Source organism: Bombina bombina, chromosome 2 (genome assembly GCF_027579735.1).
Source record: "Bombina bombina isolate aBomBom1 chromosome 2, aBomBom1.pri, whole genome shotgun sequence".
In the NCBI taxonomy this organism is placed as follows: Eukaryota; Metazoa; Chordata; class Amphibia; order Anura; family Bombinatoridae; genus Bombina; species Bombina bombina.
Window position 1 is genome coordinate 1,310,334,614 of NC_069500.1, and position 16,657 is coordinate 1,310,351,270.

At 37.4% G+C, this 16,657-nt stretch overlaps 1 protein-coding gene across 1 annotated transcript in view; it reads right to left on the reverse strand.

The window, feature by feature from the left end:
• PPP2R2C (protein phosphatase 2 regulatory subunit Bgamma) overlaps positions 1–16,657 on the reverse strand; it is a 539,035-nt gene that overhangs the window by 225,576 nt on the left and 296,802 nt on the right. The window contains exon 2 of the mRNA XM_053704157.1: positions 12,804–12,901. Within this exon, the coding sequence (XP_053560132.1) occupies positions 12,804–12,901 (98 nt within the window). The remainder of the gene's footprint in view (positions 1–12,803; positions 12,902–16,657) is intronic.

Consider the following 16,657-nt stretch of genomic DNA (forward strand, 5'->3'; position numbering starts at 1 on the left):
ATGAAAAACAAACATACTTATACTTGTTATTCACACTATTTGATCTCTGGTATTTGTTTATTATAAGTGCAGCCAGGCAGAATTTTACTATTTTTTATGGTTCTAGTGACAACCTTGTGTGAAAGATAAATAGTATCTCTCTTTTCATGGGAAGAAGCCAATAAGAGAGTGTGCAGCACTTATAGCGCAACAGTAATGTGTAAATATATGTAAACAGAGAGCATATTGTTCAATATAGGAGTTTTCATATAAAAGTGATGATCTGCTTGAATTTCAACATGTCTAATGTGCACTATATTATATTGTAACTTAAATAATTGTAAATCAGTTTGAGACATTTATTGTGTAATTATAATCTGTTTGTAATTAAATCAGGGAGACTTACACAAATATCAAGTAAGAGGGCAAAGCTACAAAAAGATATGTTATTGGGGGCAGCCATAGAATGAAACGGTACATGCAGTAAGTAACACAGCAAGTGATAAGAGACAATCATACTGGACTCATATTAAATTTTACTCTCTAGTCTTTACATATACTGTATATATATATATATATGTGTGTGTGTGTGTGTGTGTGTGTATATATATATATATATATATATATATATGTGTGTGTGTGTGTGTATATATATATATATATGTGTGTGTGTGTGTGTATATATATATATATATATATATATATATATATATATATGTGTGTGTGTGTGTGTATATATATATATATGTGTGTGTGTGTGTGTGTATATATATATATATAAATATATATATATATAGCCAGATTGTCACTGTTACCATAGTAACATACTATAATGCCACACATATCACCTACATTTCATAAACATATAGCAGATCCTAAGAAAATCTTTGTAGAAGGTACCTTACCAATATTTTTAACCCCTGTAGTATACTGCTAGTAGCCTTAGCTGGCCACCAATCCATGAAGCAGTTTATTTTCACAGATAACATGGCGGGCAGTACAGCTAGTGAGAAGTTGTACTGCCCACTTTGTTGAAAACAGATTTCACAGGCTTACTTAGGCAGGGGGAGCTCACGTCAAAATTAAAAAATTAAACATGCAGATGTGCTATTAGCGCACCTGGCACAGATTAACTGTCAAAAAGAGCTAACATGGCCTTATTTGTAACACACTTTGCTTGCTTCAGCACACTGTTAATGACCCTTTAGTGTATAATTACATGATTACTCACACATCTGTATCGGCCAATAATATTGAGGCAGTATGGAGGAGAAAAAATCCATAGCTATATTAAGGTGTAGGACTGCAAAAGGAGAGTACAGAGCAACTGTGAGATATATTAATGGGGAGAGAGAGAGAGAGAGAGAGAGAGAGAGGGAGAGAGAGAGAGAGAGAGAGAGAGGGGGAGAGAGAGAGAAATATATATGTGGCCCTTTTTTTGTAGGTTTAGGAACATACACATGTCTGCAGTAGGGTTTCCAGGTGTCCAGTATTAAACCGGACAGTCCAGGAATTTAGCAGGCAGACCAGTAAAATCTATACAAAAATAGTGGACACTTAAATGTCCTGTATTTTTAAAGACCCTTGTCAGCTAAATGTAAAGGGCCTTCTAAGCCTTTATGTATTACAATTATGGCTCAAAAAGAAGTTACACTGTGCATTTTCTATTATATATGTTACAGGCAACCATGTGGGTGTTCAATCATTGCTGGGTGTGTACCTCTAGCAGCCAAAGGGGTCACATCACTGCTCTGTACATATATTACTGGCAAACAAGGGGATAAAATGACTGCTTAGTTGCGAAAAATATATGTGGTGGGATCAAGGGTGGGGCGTAAGGTTGAGCTTTTGTGGAGACATTGTGTGAACCCAGCTACTTCCCGTATCCAATCACCTATAGGCAAGTTGGCAACCCTTCTCTGGAGCACTATATGCTACTTAGGTATGCTCTTAGATAAATAATACTTTGAGAATGAAGCAAATTTGATACAAGAAGTAAAAAGGAAACCGTTTTTTAAATTGTAGGCTCTATCTGAATAATGAAAGCAGAAATTTAGGTCACATGCTCATTTAAATAGTAGTTGTTCAAAATGCTATTTTATTAGGACTGTTGTGGATGAAGTCATTTTTAGTGAAGTGGACAACGAGGGCTAGATTACAAGTGAGGCGCAAATGGAGCTATTTTCATTCCGCTGATATTACAAGTGGAGTGAAATCGCTAATGGAGTCATTTTCATTCCGCTGATATTACAAGTGGAGCAAAATCGCAAATTGAGCCATTTTCATTCCGCTGATATTACAAGTGGAGCAAAATCGCAAATGGAGCCATTTTCATTCCGCTGATATTTCAAGTGGAGTAAAATCGCTAATGGAACTATTTTTATTCTGCTGATATTACAAGTGGAATGCAATCTCCCTTTACACTTCAATCCATTCCGTGATCTCAGTGCTGTGGTTAACTGGTTTCCGAAACAAAAATGTGTCACAAAAAACATCAAACATACATTACACAGTACAGTTACACTCATAATAATACTCAAAGATATGAGATCTCGGGTGCTAGAAAAAAAAGGCAGGCAAAGGGCTTTTTCATTGAGACACATACATATACATTGCTAAAGATGTATTTGTATGTATACATATATATATATATATATATGTTTTTATATGTGTACATATATATTAATGTATTTATATGTGTATATATGTAATTACAGTCATACATACACATATAAAAAACATTAATATATATGTACACATATATAAACATATATATAAGTGCATTATAGCCCTTTGCTATTAAGTAGATGAAAACATGATAAAACATATGTATGCAATATTCATATTTAACTATTTATTTATTGTAAATATTTGATATTTTCTAAATGTCCTGTATTTTTAAAGACCCTTGTCAGCTAAATGTAAAGGGCCTTCTAAGCCTTTATGTATTACAAATATGGCTCAAAAAGAAGTTACACTGTGCATTTTCTATTATATATGTTACAGGCAACCATGTGGGTGTTCAATCATTGCTGGGTGTGTACCTCTAGCAGCCAAAGGGGTCACATCACTGCTCTGTACATATATTACTGGCAAACAAGGGGATAAAATGACTGCTTAGTTGCGAAAAATATATGTGGTGGGATCAAGGGTGGGGCGTAAGGTTGAGCTTTTGTGGAGACATTGTGTGAACCCAGCTACTTCCCGTATCCAATCACCTATAGGCAAGTTGGCAACCCTTCTCTGGAGCACTATATGCTACTTAGGTATGCTCTTAGATAAATAATACTTTGAGAATGAAGCAAATTTGATACAAGAAGTAAAAAGGAAACCGTTTTTTAAATTGTAGGCTCTATCTGAATAATGAAAGCAGAAATTTAGGTCACATGCTCATTTAAATAGTAGTTGTTCAAAATGCTATTTTATTAGGACTGTTGTGGATGAAGTCATTTTTAGTGAAGTGGACAACGAGGGCTAGATTACAAGTGAGGCGCAAATGGAGCTATTTTCATTCCGCTGATATTACAAGTGGAGTGAAATCGCTAATGGAGTCATTTTCATTCCGCTGATATTACAAGTGGAGCAAAATCGCAAATTGAGCCATTTTCATTCCGCTGATATTACAAGTGGAGCAAAATCGCAAATGGAGCCATTTTCATTCCGCTGATATTTCAAATGGAGTAAAATCGCTAATGGAACTATTTTTATTCTGCTGATATTACAAGTGGAATGCAATCTCCCTTTACACTTCAATCCATTCCGTGATCTCAGTGCTGTGGTTAACTGGTTTCCGAAACAAAAATGTGTCACAAAAAACATCAAACATACATTACACAGTACAGTTACACTCATAATAATACTCAAAGATATGAGATCTCGGGTGCTAGAAAAAAAAGGCAGGCAAAGGGCTTTTTCATTGAGACACATACATATACATTGCTAAAGATGTATTTGTATGTATACATATATATATATATATGTTTTTATATGTGTACATATATATTAATGTATTTATATGTGTATATATGTAATTACAGTCATACATACACATATAAAAAACATTAATATATATGTACACATATATAAACATATATATAAGTGCATTATAGCCCTTTGCTATTAAGTAGATGAAAACATGATAAAACATATGTATGCAATATTCATATTTAACTATTTATTTATTGTAAATATTTGATATTTTCTAATGAGAATATGCTATGTTGTTTGCGCGATCGGTGTTTGTTTTTTCAACAATTTTTTTCTCTTCATTGACTTCTATGGGGAATGTGAAAATGCGATGGTGTCTACGCAATCTCGCATGTTGTTTTCCACTTTTTTTTCTCCATTGATTTCTATGGTGGAATACATTCACGCAAACGCGAAAACATAAGTTAGGTTTTTTGCGTAATTCGGGTTGGAACTTGTAATATGAAAGCAATCCGACAAGCGCAAAAATGAAAATCGTAGTATGCAAAAAGTGAAGTAACACAACTTATGCTTAAAAGATAATTTCCTTTCCTTCTGTATGAGGAGAGTCCATGGCTTCATTCCTTACTTGTGGGAATACAGAACTTGGCCACCAGGAGGAGGCAAAGGCTTAAATACCCCCCCCCCCCCACTTCCCCTATCCCCCAGTCATTCTGCCGAGGGACTAAGGAACAGTAGGAGAAATATCAGGGTATAAATGGTGCCAGAAGAACAAAAAAAAAATTGAGTCCGCCCAACAGGGAATTCGGGCGGGGGCTGTGGACTCTCCTCATACAGAGGGAAAGGAAATTATCTGGTAAGCATAATTTATGTTTTCCTTCTTAATATGAGGAGAGTCCACAGCTTCATTCCTTACTTGTGGGAAACATATACCTAAGCTCTAGAGGATACTGAATGAAAACGGGAGGGTAAAAAGAAATGCGGACCCTGTTCTGAGGGTACCACAGCCTGCAAAACCCTATTTTACATAAATGCCAAATATGTAAAATTTTGAAAAAATATGTAAGGAAGACTAGGTAGTTGCCCTACAAATCCTATCCCTAGAGGCCTCATTCTCAAAAACCCAAGAGGAAGCCATAGCTCTAGTTGAATGAGCTTTAATCCTCTCAGGAGGCTTGTGTCCCGCTGATTCATAAGCTAAGCGAACATTCTCCTCAACCAGAAAAACAAGGAAGTGGACGAGGCTTCCTGCCCCTTACGCTTCCCAGAATAGACACAAACAAGGAAGAAGTTTGACAAAACTCCTTTGTAGCCTGAAGATAGAACATCAAGGCCCGAACCACATCCAAGTTATGAAATAACTGCTCCTTCGAAGAAAAAGGATTAGGACACAAGGAAGGAACCACAATCTCCTGATTGATGTTGCGATCTGAAACAACCATAGGAAGAAAACCTAACCCAGAGAGAACAGCCTTAGCCGCAAGAAAAACTTAGGTAAGGGACCTCACATTGCAAGACAGCCATCTCAGAAACTCTAGCCTAGATTTAGAGTTCTGCGGCCAAAGGGGTGCGTAGCTAACGCTGGCTTTTTTCTGGCCGCACCTTTTAAATACCGCTGGTATTGAGAGTTCACAGAATGGCTGCGTTAGGCTCCAAAAAAGGAGCGTAGAGCATATTTAACGCAACTTCAACTCTCGATACCAGCGTTGCTTACGGACGCGGCCAGCTTAAAAAACGTGCTCGTGCACGATTTCCCCATAGAAAACAATGGGGCTGTTTGAGCTGAAAAAAAACCTAACACCTGCAAAAAAGCCGCGTTCAGCTCCTAACGCAGCCCCATTGTTTGCTATGGGGAAACACTTCCTACGTCTGCACCTAACACTCTAACATGTGCCCCGAGTCTAAACACCCCTAACCTTACACTTATTAACCCCTATCCTGCCGCCCCCGCTATCGCTGACCCCTGCATATTATTATTAACCCCTAATCTGCCGCTCCGTAAACCGCCGCTACTTACATTATCCCTATGTACCCCTAATCTGCTGCCCCTAACACCGCCGACCCCTATATTATATTTATTAACCCCTAATCTGCCCCCCACAACGTCGCCTCCACCTGCCTACACTTATTAACCCCTAATCTGCCGAGCGGACCGCACCGCTATTATAATAAAGTTATTAACCCCTAATCCGCCTCACTAACCCTATAATAAATAGTATTAACCCCTAATCTGCCCTCCCTAACATCGCCGACACCTAACTTCAAACATTAACCCCTAATCTGCCGACTGGAGCTCACCGCTATTCTAATAAATGTATTAACCCCTAAAGCTAAGTCTAACCCTAACACTAACACCCCCCTAAGTTAAATATAATTTAAATCTAACGAAATAAATTAACTCTTATTAAATAAATTATTCCTATTTAAAGCTAAATACTTACCTGTAAAATAAATCCTAATATAGCTACAATATAAATTATAATTATATTACAGCTATTTTAGGATTTATATTTATTTTACAGGTAACTTTGTATTTATTTTAACCAGGTACAATAGCTATTAAATACTTAAGAACTATTTAATAGCTAAAATAGTTAAAATAATTACAAAATTACCTGTAAAATAAATCCTAACCTAAGTTACAATTAAACCTAACACTACACTATCAATAAATTAATTAAATAAAATACCTACAATTACCTACAATTAAACCTAACACTACACTATCAATACATTAATTAAATACAATATCTACAAATAAATACAATGAAATAAACTAACTAAAGTACAAAAAATAAAAAAGAACTAAGTTACAAAAAATAAAAAAATATTTACAAACATCAGAAAAATATTACAACAATTTTAAACTAATTACACCTAATCTAAGCCCCCTAATAAAATAACAAAGACCCCCAAAATAAGAAAATGCCCTATCCTATTCTAAATTACAAAAGTTCAAAGCTCTTTTACCTTACCAGCCCTGAACAGGGCCCTTTGCGGGGCATGCCCCAAAGAATTCAGCTCTTTTGCCTGTAAAAAAAACACATACAATACCCCCCCCCCCCAACATTACAACCCACCACCCACATACCCCTAATCTAACCCAAACCCCCCTTAAATAAACCTAACACTAAGCCCCTGAAGATCTTCCTACCTTATCTTCACCATACCAGGTTCACCGATCGGTCCTCGGAAGTGTTGATCCAAGCCCAAGCGGGGGGCTGAAGAGTGACGTCCATCCTCGGGCTGAAGTCTGGATCCAAGCGGCGGCTGAAGAAATCAATCATCGGGCTGAAGTTGGAAGTCCATCATCGGGATGAAGTCTTCTATCAAGCTGCATCTTCAATCTTCTTTCTTCTGGAGCGGAGCCATCTTCTTCCAAGCCGACGCGGAACATCTTCTTCTAACAACGCCTACTCGCCGAATGACGGTTCCTTTAAATGACGTCATCCAAGATGGCGTCCCTCGAATTCCGATTGGCTGATAGGATTCTATCAGCCAATCGGAATTAAGGTAGGAATATTCTGATTGGCTGATGGAATCAGCCAATCAGAATCAAGTTCAATCCGATTGGCTGATCCAATCAGCCAATCAGATTGAGCTCGCATTCTATTGGCTGATCGGAACAGCCAATAGAATGCGAGCTCAATCTGATTGACTGATTGGATCAGCCTATCGGATTGAACTTGATTCTGATTGGCTGATTCCATCAGCCAATCAGAATATTCCTACCTTAATTCCGATTGGCTGATAGAATCCTATCAGCCAATCGGAATTCGAGGGACGCCATCTTGGATGACGTCATTTAAAGGAACCGTCATTCGGCGAGTAAGCATCGTTAGAAGAGGATGTTCCGCGTCGGCTTGGAAGAAGATGGCTCTGCTCCGCTCCAGAAGAAAGAAGATTGAAGATGCTGCTTGATAGAAGACTTCATCCCGATGATGGACTTCCGACTTCAGCCCGATGATGGATTTCTTCAGCCGCCACTTGGATCCAGACTTCAGCCCGAGGATAGACGTCACTCTTCAGCCCCCCGCTTGGGCTTGGATCAACACTTCCGAGGACCGATCGGTGAACCTGGTATGGTGAAGATAAGGTAGGAAGATCTTCAGGGGCTTAGTGTTAGGTTTATTTAAAGGGGGTTTGGGTTAGATTAGGGGTATGTGGGTGGTGGATTGTAATGTTGGGGGGGGTATTGTATGTGGTTTTTTTACAGGCAAAAGAGCTGAATTCTTTGGGGCATGCCCCGCAAAGGGCCCTGTTCAGGGCTGGTAAGGTAAAAGAGCTTTGAACTTTTGTAATTTAGAATAGGGTAGGGCATTTTTTTATTTTGGGGGTCTTTGTTATTTTATTAGGGGGCTTAGAGTAGGTGTAATTAGTTTAAAATTGTTGTAATATTTTTCTGATGTTTGTAAATATTTTTTTATTTTTTGTAACTTAGTTCTTTTTTATTTTTTGTACTTTAGTTAGTTTATTTCATTGTATTTATTTGTAGATATTGTATTTAATTAATGTATTGATAGTGTAGTGTTAGGTTTAATTGTAGGTAATTGTAGGTATTTTATTTAATTAATTTATTCATAGTGTAGTGTTAGGTTTAATTGTAACTTAGGTTAGGATTTATTTTACAGGTAATTTTGTAATTATTTTAACTATTTTAGCTATTAAATAGTTCTTAACTATTTAATAGCTATTGTACCTGGTTAAAATAAATACAAAGTTGCCTGTAAAATAAATATTAATCCTAAAATAGCTATAATATAATTATAATTTATATTGTAGCTATATTAGGGTTTATTTTACAGGTAAGTATTTAGATTTAAATAGGAATAATTTATTTAATAAAAGTTAATTTATTTAGTTAGAATAAAATTATATTTAACTTAGGGGGGTGTTAGGGTTAGGGTTAAAATTAGCTTTAGGGGTTAAAAAATATTTTAGAGTAGCGGTGAGCTCCGATCGGCAGATTAGGGGTTAATACTTGAAGTTCGGTGTCGGCGATGTTAGGGAGGGCAGATTAGGGGTTAATACTATTTATTATAGGGTTATTGAGGCGGGAGTGAGGCGGATTAGGGGTTAATAACTTTATAACAATAGCGGTGCGGTCCGCTCGGCAGATTAGGGGCTAATAAGTGTAGGTAGCTGGCGGCGACGTTGTGGGGGGCAGATTAGGGGTTAATAAATATAATATAGGGGTCGGCGGTGTTAGGGGCAGCAGATTAGGGGTACACAGCTATAATGTAGCTGGCGGCGGCGTGTGGACGGCAGATTAGGGGTTAATAAGTGTAGGTAGCTGGTGGCGACGTTGTGGGGGGCAGATTAGGAGTTAATAAATATAATATAGGGGTCGGCGGTGTTAGGGGCAGCAGATTAGGGGTACATAGGGATAACGTAGTTGGCGGCAGTGTACGGAGCGGAAGATTAGGGGTTAAAAGATATTTATAGAGTGGTAGCCATGTGGGGGGGCCTCGGTTTAGGGGTACATAGGTAGTTTATGGGTGTTAGTGTACTTTAGAGCACAGTAGTTAAGAGCTTTATAAACCGGCGTTAGCCCAGAAAGCTCTTAACTACTGACTTTTTTCTGCGGTTGGAGTTTTGTCGTTAGATTTCTAACGCTCACTTCAGCCACGACTCTAAATACCGGAGTTAGAAAGATCCCATTGAAAAGATAGGATACGCAATTGACGTAAGGGGATCTGCGGTATGGAAAAGTCTCGGCTGGAAAGTGAGCGTTAGACCTTTTCCTGACTGACTCCAAATACCGGCGGTAGCCTAAAACCAGCGTTAGGAGCCTCTAACGCTGGTTTTGACGGCTACCGCCAAACTCTAAATCTAGGCCATAGTGCGCTGAAGCAATAGCCAGTAGAAAAAGGAACCTTCCAAGACAGAAAATCTTAATGTCAACTCCATGCATAAGCCCGAACGGAGCCTTCTGCAAAACTTAGAACAAGATGTAAACTCCAAGGAGGAGCACTAGATCTAAACACAGGCCTGATCTAGTCAAAGCCTGAACAAATACTGGACATCTGGAAGCTCTGTGAGCCTGTCGAGTAGTAAAACAGATAGGGCCTATGGATAGGTTTAGAAACCCTGCTACTGCTGGTACTTGCAAAAAACAATTAGCTAAACACGCTAGGGAGGTGACTTTAGTCCGCTCATTTAAGGAATCACTGGGTCTGGTGGATGTTTGGAGGGAATTGAACATGATTGCGAGAGACTACATGTTCCTCTCCAAAACTTATAGTACCCTATCGAGAATTGACTATTTTTTTACCTCCACCACAGTGACACCCCAGATACACCTCCCATCCATAGGGCAAATAACAATCTCCCCCATTCATCTACTACTTCAACCTTCCAAGGCCCCAGAGAAAACATGGAGATTCCCAACACACTTATATAATAACATTAATTTCCGACAATCTTTAAGATCCTCTTGGATACAGTATAAATCAGATAATAGCAAACATGAAAGCAATACAGACTTGTTCTGGCAGGCATGAAAAGCGGTAATGAGAGGGCACATAACGTCCTTTGTGGTGCACCATAATAAACAACTAAAGAGAGTAGATAATGATTTCCTTGCAGAGTTGACAGAGGCATACAACATTTATCTTTCTGATCCCACACCTACATCCAAGAAGAAATATTATGATCTCAAACTAACCAGAGACCCTTTTTTAGCTCAGCAAGACAACCAATTCAATATACATAGACAAGGCTATTATTATCGACATGGCAATAAATCAGGCAAACTTTTAGCGAATCTTGTCAAAATATATAGCCCTAAATCCTTCATAACAGCCATTAATTCCCAGGCCGCTTTACCTCTGACACTAAGGAAATTATGGAAGAGTTTGTAAAGTATTACACATCACTGTATTCTAGCCAAAGTGTTGACCATGAAGAGAAACAGCATTTCTGGGAATCCATAAGACTCCCTATACTAACAAGTAAGTAATGAAGCCGTGGACTCTCCTCATATTAAGAAGGAAAATAGGATTGCATGTATTAAAATTGTTATTACTTTTTTCTCATTCACTAGTTTGTATTATATTTCTGATGATCTATGATTACAGCAATGTTCCGCCAAAATGCGTCAGATCCTGTATTTTGAGCTGTATCTTTTTACCCTGGGCTAAATTATTTTTTGTTATTTTATTCATTTATGGTGAACTTGGGACTCTCTTTTTGTATTATATTTCTATTCTTTATCTTTTTGGTTAGTACTGAGGACATTCAATAGAAAACAGTAGTTTTTAATTAATAATTACTCAATGGATATTGTTGGAGTTTAATTAATTTTTAGATAGATTTTACAATGCAGCCTTTATTGTATATGTGTTTATTGTTTATCATATTTGTTTAATTTGGGTAAACTACTGAGCTATACTTTTCCTTATTTCTTGTTATATATGTAATTATTTCATCCATGTCTACCTTATTAGCTCATTGCTCTTTTTTATGCCTCTTATTTCATTGTCCTTTAACTGTGGCCTACATGGTTACATAAACATAGCTTTTATAGATGCAAACATTGTGGTTACGTTCTGTTTGTTTAAAGCTTAAAATCTATGGTAGCACAGGGGAAATATAAAATAGTTTTATATATTAACTGTGCATCCCGTTAGATTATTTATTTGATAACTTGTACCCTTTGTAAAATTCAATATGTTGGTCACACAACAAGACCACTGAAAGAAACGATTATAGAGAAAAGCACCTTAGAGATATGGAAATAATAATCCAATATAGTTACAGCTAGACAATTTTGAGATTTACATCAGGGTAATATTAATTTTACTTTCATGCATCACATAGAGCATGCATTTTAAATAACTTTCTAATTTATTTCTATTATCAAATTTTCTTCGTTCTCCTGTTATATTTTTTTAAATGTAGGAACATAAGCTCAGGAGCGTGCACGTGTCTGGAGCACTATATGACAGCAGTTTTTCAAGAATGTTTTTCATTTGCAAAAGCACTAGATGGCAGCACTATTTCCTGTCATGTAGTGCCCCAGACAACTACCTAGATATCTCTTCAACAAGGAATACCATGGCAACAAAGCAAATTTGATAATGGAAGTAATTGGAGAATTTTTTTTTAAATTGTATGCTCTGTCTGAATTACAAAAGAAATGTGTTGGGTTTCATATCCCTTTAATGCACTGCATTATGTAAATATGGTTCCTTGTCCATACACACCTCAAGACTCTAGAAAAAAACCACCAGGCAAGGAAAATGGCAGTGGTAGCGTTATGTGCTGTTACATTGATTTCACATTTCCTGGCCCTCCCCCTGGAGTGATCAGGGCTGGACTGGAGAATTTGTGTGACTGACGTGACTTGTTAAGGAAGCCATTTTTTACTTCTTTTTTTTTATAGAAAAAATAAATAAAAAAAATGCAGCCTCATACAATTCAAATCTTGCAGAGCCTCATATCCTAATTAAATGCGTCATGTGATAAATCGCACATCCCTAGTCACTAGTGCTAAAATTACACAGTCTCTAATGAATTAGAAAAAGTCATTTTTCCACTATAATGACCCTTTAATTTAGACGGATAAAGGACCAGCATAAGTGAAACACACAAAGGGAAAATACACAGTAAGTGAGTGCAGGATATTTAGCTGAATACTAGGTATGGGCATTCGAATACTTCATTAGCCCTGCTACAAATCCGGTCATGTGCATACAAACAGCCTGTGTCGGTAGCTGTGCATTTCAAATACAGACTTTATGTCCATCTTATTTGTTACTGACATAAAATTCTCCACTGTTCATCAGTTTATTATTATGCAGTTTTATAAAATAGAAACCAAATCCCCCATGTCAAGTATTTATATCTTTTGTTTAAAGTCTGTAGTATATAAAATAATAAAAAAATAAACCTACCTCAGGCTCCCTTTGGAATATAACAACTCGACCCCCCTTGTCCCCGGTAGCCAACAATTCTCCTGTGTGGTTAAATTCAACTGTAGAAATGATATCAGCTGCAAAAAATATAGAAATGTGTTTAAAACAATATTTATAGAAATGTAATCACATATATATTAGTATACAATGGTGAAAAGCACACAAATCCTTTAAACAGCATTTAGAAATAAGCACCAAGCTCAGGTAGGAATACATTTTCCATACAAAGCAATAGACACTATCTCCCGCAGTAATAAAGTTAATGACCCAGTTTGGTAGTTTAGTGAATTACCCATAAAGCAGCACTGCATAGTAAAAAGATGTGATGTTTTGTTTCCAAGGTAAAATTAGATAGTAAAATTGTTCTAAAAAGTTGCACTATTTAAGAAGGGACATAAAACGCAAAATTAAATTCACATAACTGCAACTTATTTTTGAACAGAAACATTTTTGCAAAACACATCTATAAGCAAAACACTCTAATGTTACCTGAGAGCATATATTGGACTAGCTTAAAGCGACATAAAACCCCCAAAAAATTATTTCATGATTCAGATAGAACATTTAATTTAAACAACTTTCAAATTTACTTCTATTATCAATTTTTCTTTGTTTTCTTGTTACCCCTTGTTGAAAAGCAGAGATGTAGGGCCCTATTACATATGCAGCATCGCCCGCAAAAGCCGGCGACACCGGTTTTTACATGATTTTGGTATTACAGATACGATATAGCATACAAGTTACGCGCGTATATTTCACCCGTCGCCCGCAATTTTTACTCCCATAAGCTAACATGGGACCACGTCGCAAATCGGTATCCAATATTCAGCGCAAGGACTTATGTGGCGAAAATGGAGAAATCTTACTCCCCCCTACTGTTAGGAGGGACTTTGTGTATTTTTAATGTAAAAGAGCTTATTATCTTGGGGCAATGCCCTGCAAAAAGCCCTTTTAAGGGCTACTAGTAGTTTATTCTTAGAGTAGGGGGTGTTTTGGGGGGCTTTTTTTCATAGGGATTAGGTATAATTTTTTAAAATTTGATAATTTTGTTTTTTATTTTCTGTAATCTTAGATTTTTTTTATTTTATGTAATTGTAGTTTAAAGGGACAGTCTACACCAGAATTTTAATTTTGACTAGACTGTCCCTTTAATTTATACTTAGGGGCCCATTAATCAAGCTCCGGACGGAGCTTGAGAGCCCATGTTTCTGGCGAGCCTTCAGGCTCTAAAGACCGCTGCTCCATAACCTGTCCGCCTGCTCTGAGCAGGCGGACAGACATCGACAGAATTCAACCCGATCGAGTACGATCGGGTTGATTGAGGGGGCGGTGGTGCAATGCTGAATATGGAGAGCGTACTGCTCTCCGCATTCAGCGAGGTCTGGCGGACACGCACTGTCGGATCAGGTCCGCCAGACCTTTGATAAATATCCCCCTTAGTTTCTTTTTTATTTTTAAAGAAGTTTTAGGTTTTTTTATTTTAATAGAAACTTTCGTATTTTGTAATTTAGGTAATTTGGGTTCATTTAGGGGGTGTTAGGTTAGGGGGCTTAGTAATTTAATGATTTATTTGCGTTGTGGGCTTTGGCGGTTTAGGGGTTAATACTTTAATAGGTAGTTTGCATTGTGGGCTTTGGCGGTTTAGGGGTTAATACTTTAATAGGTTTATTGCAGTGTGGGTTTGATGGCAGATTTAGGGATTAATACTTTAGTTAGTACTTGCGGTGTGGGTTTGATGGCGGATATAGGGGTTAATAGTTTAAATAGGCATATTGCGTTGTGGGGGGGTTGTCGGTTTAGGGGTTAATACTTTATTAGTTCCAAAGTGGGTTTGATCGCGGATATAGGGGTTTTACGTGTCGTGCTTATTTTTGGGAGGCGTGTTAGACTTTTTTACGGGAGATTTGATTTTTTTTTTTTTTACTTTTCTTAGACGCCGGCAGTTTCTAAAGTGCCGTAAGTCACTGGTGACTCGCTAGTTTATCCGACTTACGGCACTTTATGAACTGTGCGAGCTGCGAGGGGAAATTACGGGTGGCGCGGGTTAAAGCACTTGCGCTGAAGCCTGCGCCGTATATGTAATCTCGCCCGTAATCTCAGGAGTGTGCACGTGCCCGCAGCACTATATAGCAGCAGTTTTCCAACAATGCTGTACATTAGCAAGAGCACTAGATGGCAGCACTATTTTCTGTCATGTAGTGCTTCAGGCATGTGCACGCTACCTACCTAGGAATCTCTTCAACAAAGAATAACATGAGCAAATTTGATAATAGAATAAAGTAAATTGGAAACATTTTTTAAAATTGTATTCTCTATCTGATTCATGAAAGAAACATTTTTGGTTTAATGTCCCTTTAAATAAATCCTTTTGTAAAACTAATATATTACAAAAAAAACAAAAAGTCACTACAACTTGAAAATTGCAGAATTCGTTAAGGTTTGGTATTGCCCCTTGTCACAGTGAGTTGTCATTTTATCATCAATAGAGAAGCATGTTTCTTGCAACCCGTTCACTTTGCATAGAATAAGTCATACTGTAAAGAATACAGGCATCACAAAAACTCAAAGCCAGGGATAGGCACAGACAAAGGCTGTGGCGGACATTTTCCAAAGTACAGACCTTAGTGAAGGACACCAAGGTACATTTGAAATTAAAAACATTTTTTTATAGTGCTTGGTGTTATTATACTGATGCAGATACCACTGATCCTATAACCAGCCCTCCTCTGGCTATACCCATGTGCCAGTGTCACTACTGTGTCATTATATAGTGCTGGGTGTTATTATACTGATGCAGATACCACTGATCCTATAACCAGCCCTTGTCTGGCTATACCCATGTGCCAGTGTCACTACTGTGTCTTTGTATAGTGCTAGATGTTATTATACTGATGCAGATACCACTGATCCTATAACCAGCCCTTGTCTGGCTATACCCATGTGCCAGTGTCACTACTGTGTCATTATATAGTGCTGGGTGTTATTAAACTGATGCAGATACAACTGATCCTATAACCAGCCCTCCTCTTGCTATACCCATGTGCCAGTGTCACTACTGTGTCATTGTATAGTGCTGGGTGTTATTATACTGATGCAGATACAACTGATCCTATAACCAGCCCTCCTCTGGCTATACCCATGTGCCAGTGTCACTACTGTGTCATTATATAGTGCTGGGTGTTATTATACTGATACCTGATAAAACCCCTGGAGTGTTTGAGATTGAGATTGTCCAATAGGACCGGAGCAGCTGAATAGACCAGTGACGTATGGTATAACGGCTGAAAAGGTACACACTCACGCCAAACAGCCTACACACTTAGTTGTGGTCCCTTAACTGTGACACTCGCAACGTCAGGTATTTGGTTAAATACTTTAACATAAGGACTTATATGTCTACACTTCCTAAATTTGGATATACAGATTTATAAACTATGACTATTCAAGTTGAAATTTGAACTGACTGATATAATTTGCAAAACAAATTTTTTCTACTTTCTTAGTGGTGGCAATTATAAATTGTAATATCCTATTTTACTCTAATCGGAGACGTCCGTTTTTTTTATTATATTATTGCAAATTGTTTAGTAACATTTATTACTATAGAATTACACACTTTTGTTTCTATGTTCTGATTTTAGCTTATTTTAGAAATATAAAACTATTGCTTTTACTAGCTTGTGGTGTATAACTTTTTTTTGGTTCACCTCCTAATGTCTTTTTAACCTTTAGTTATTTAGCGCTCCTAAGCATTTCGCTTTGACTATGTTATTATAATGATGCAGATACCACTTACCCTATAACCAGCCCTTGTCTGGCTATACGCATGTGCC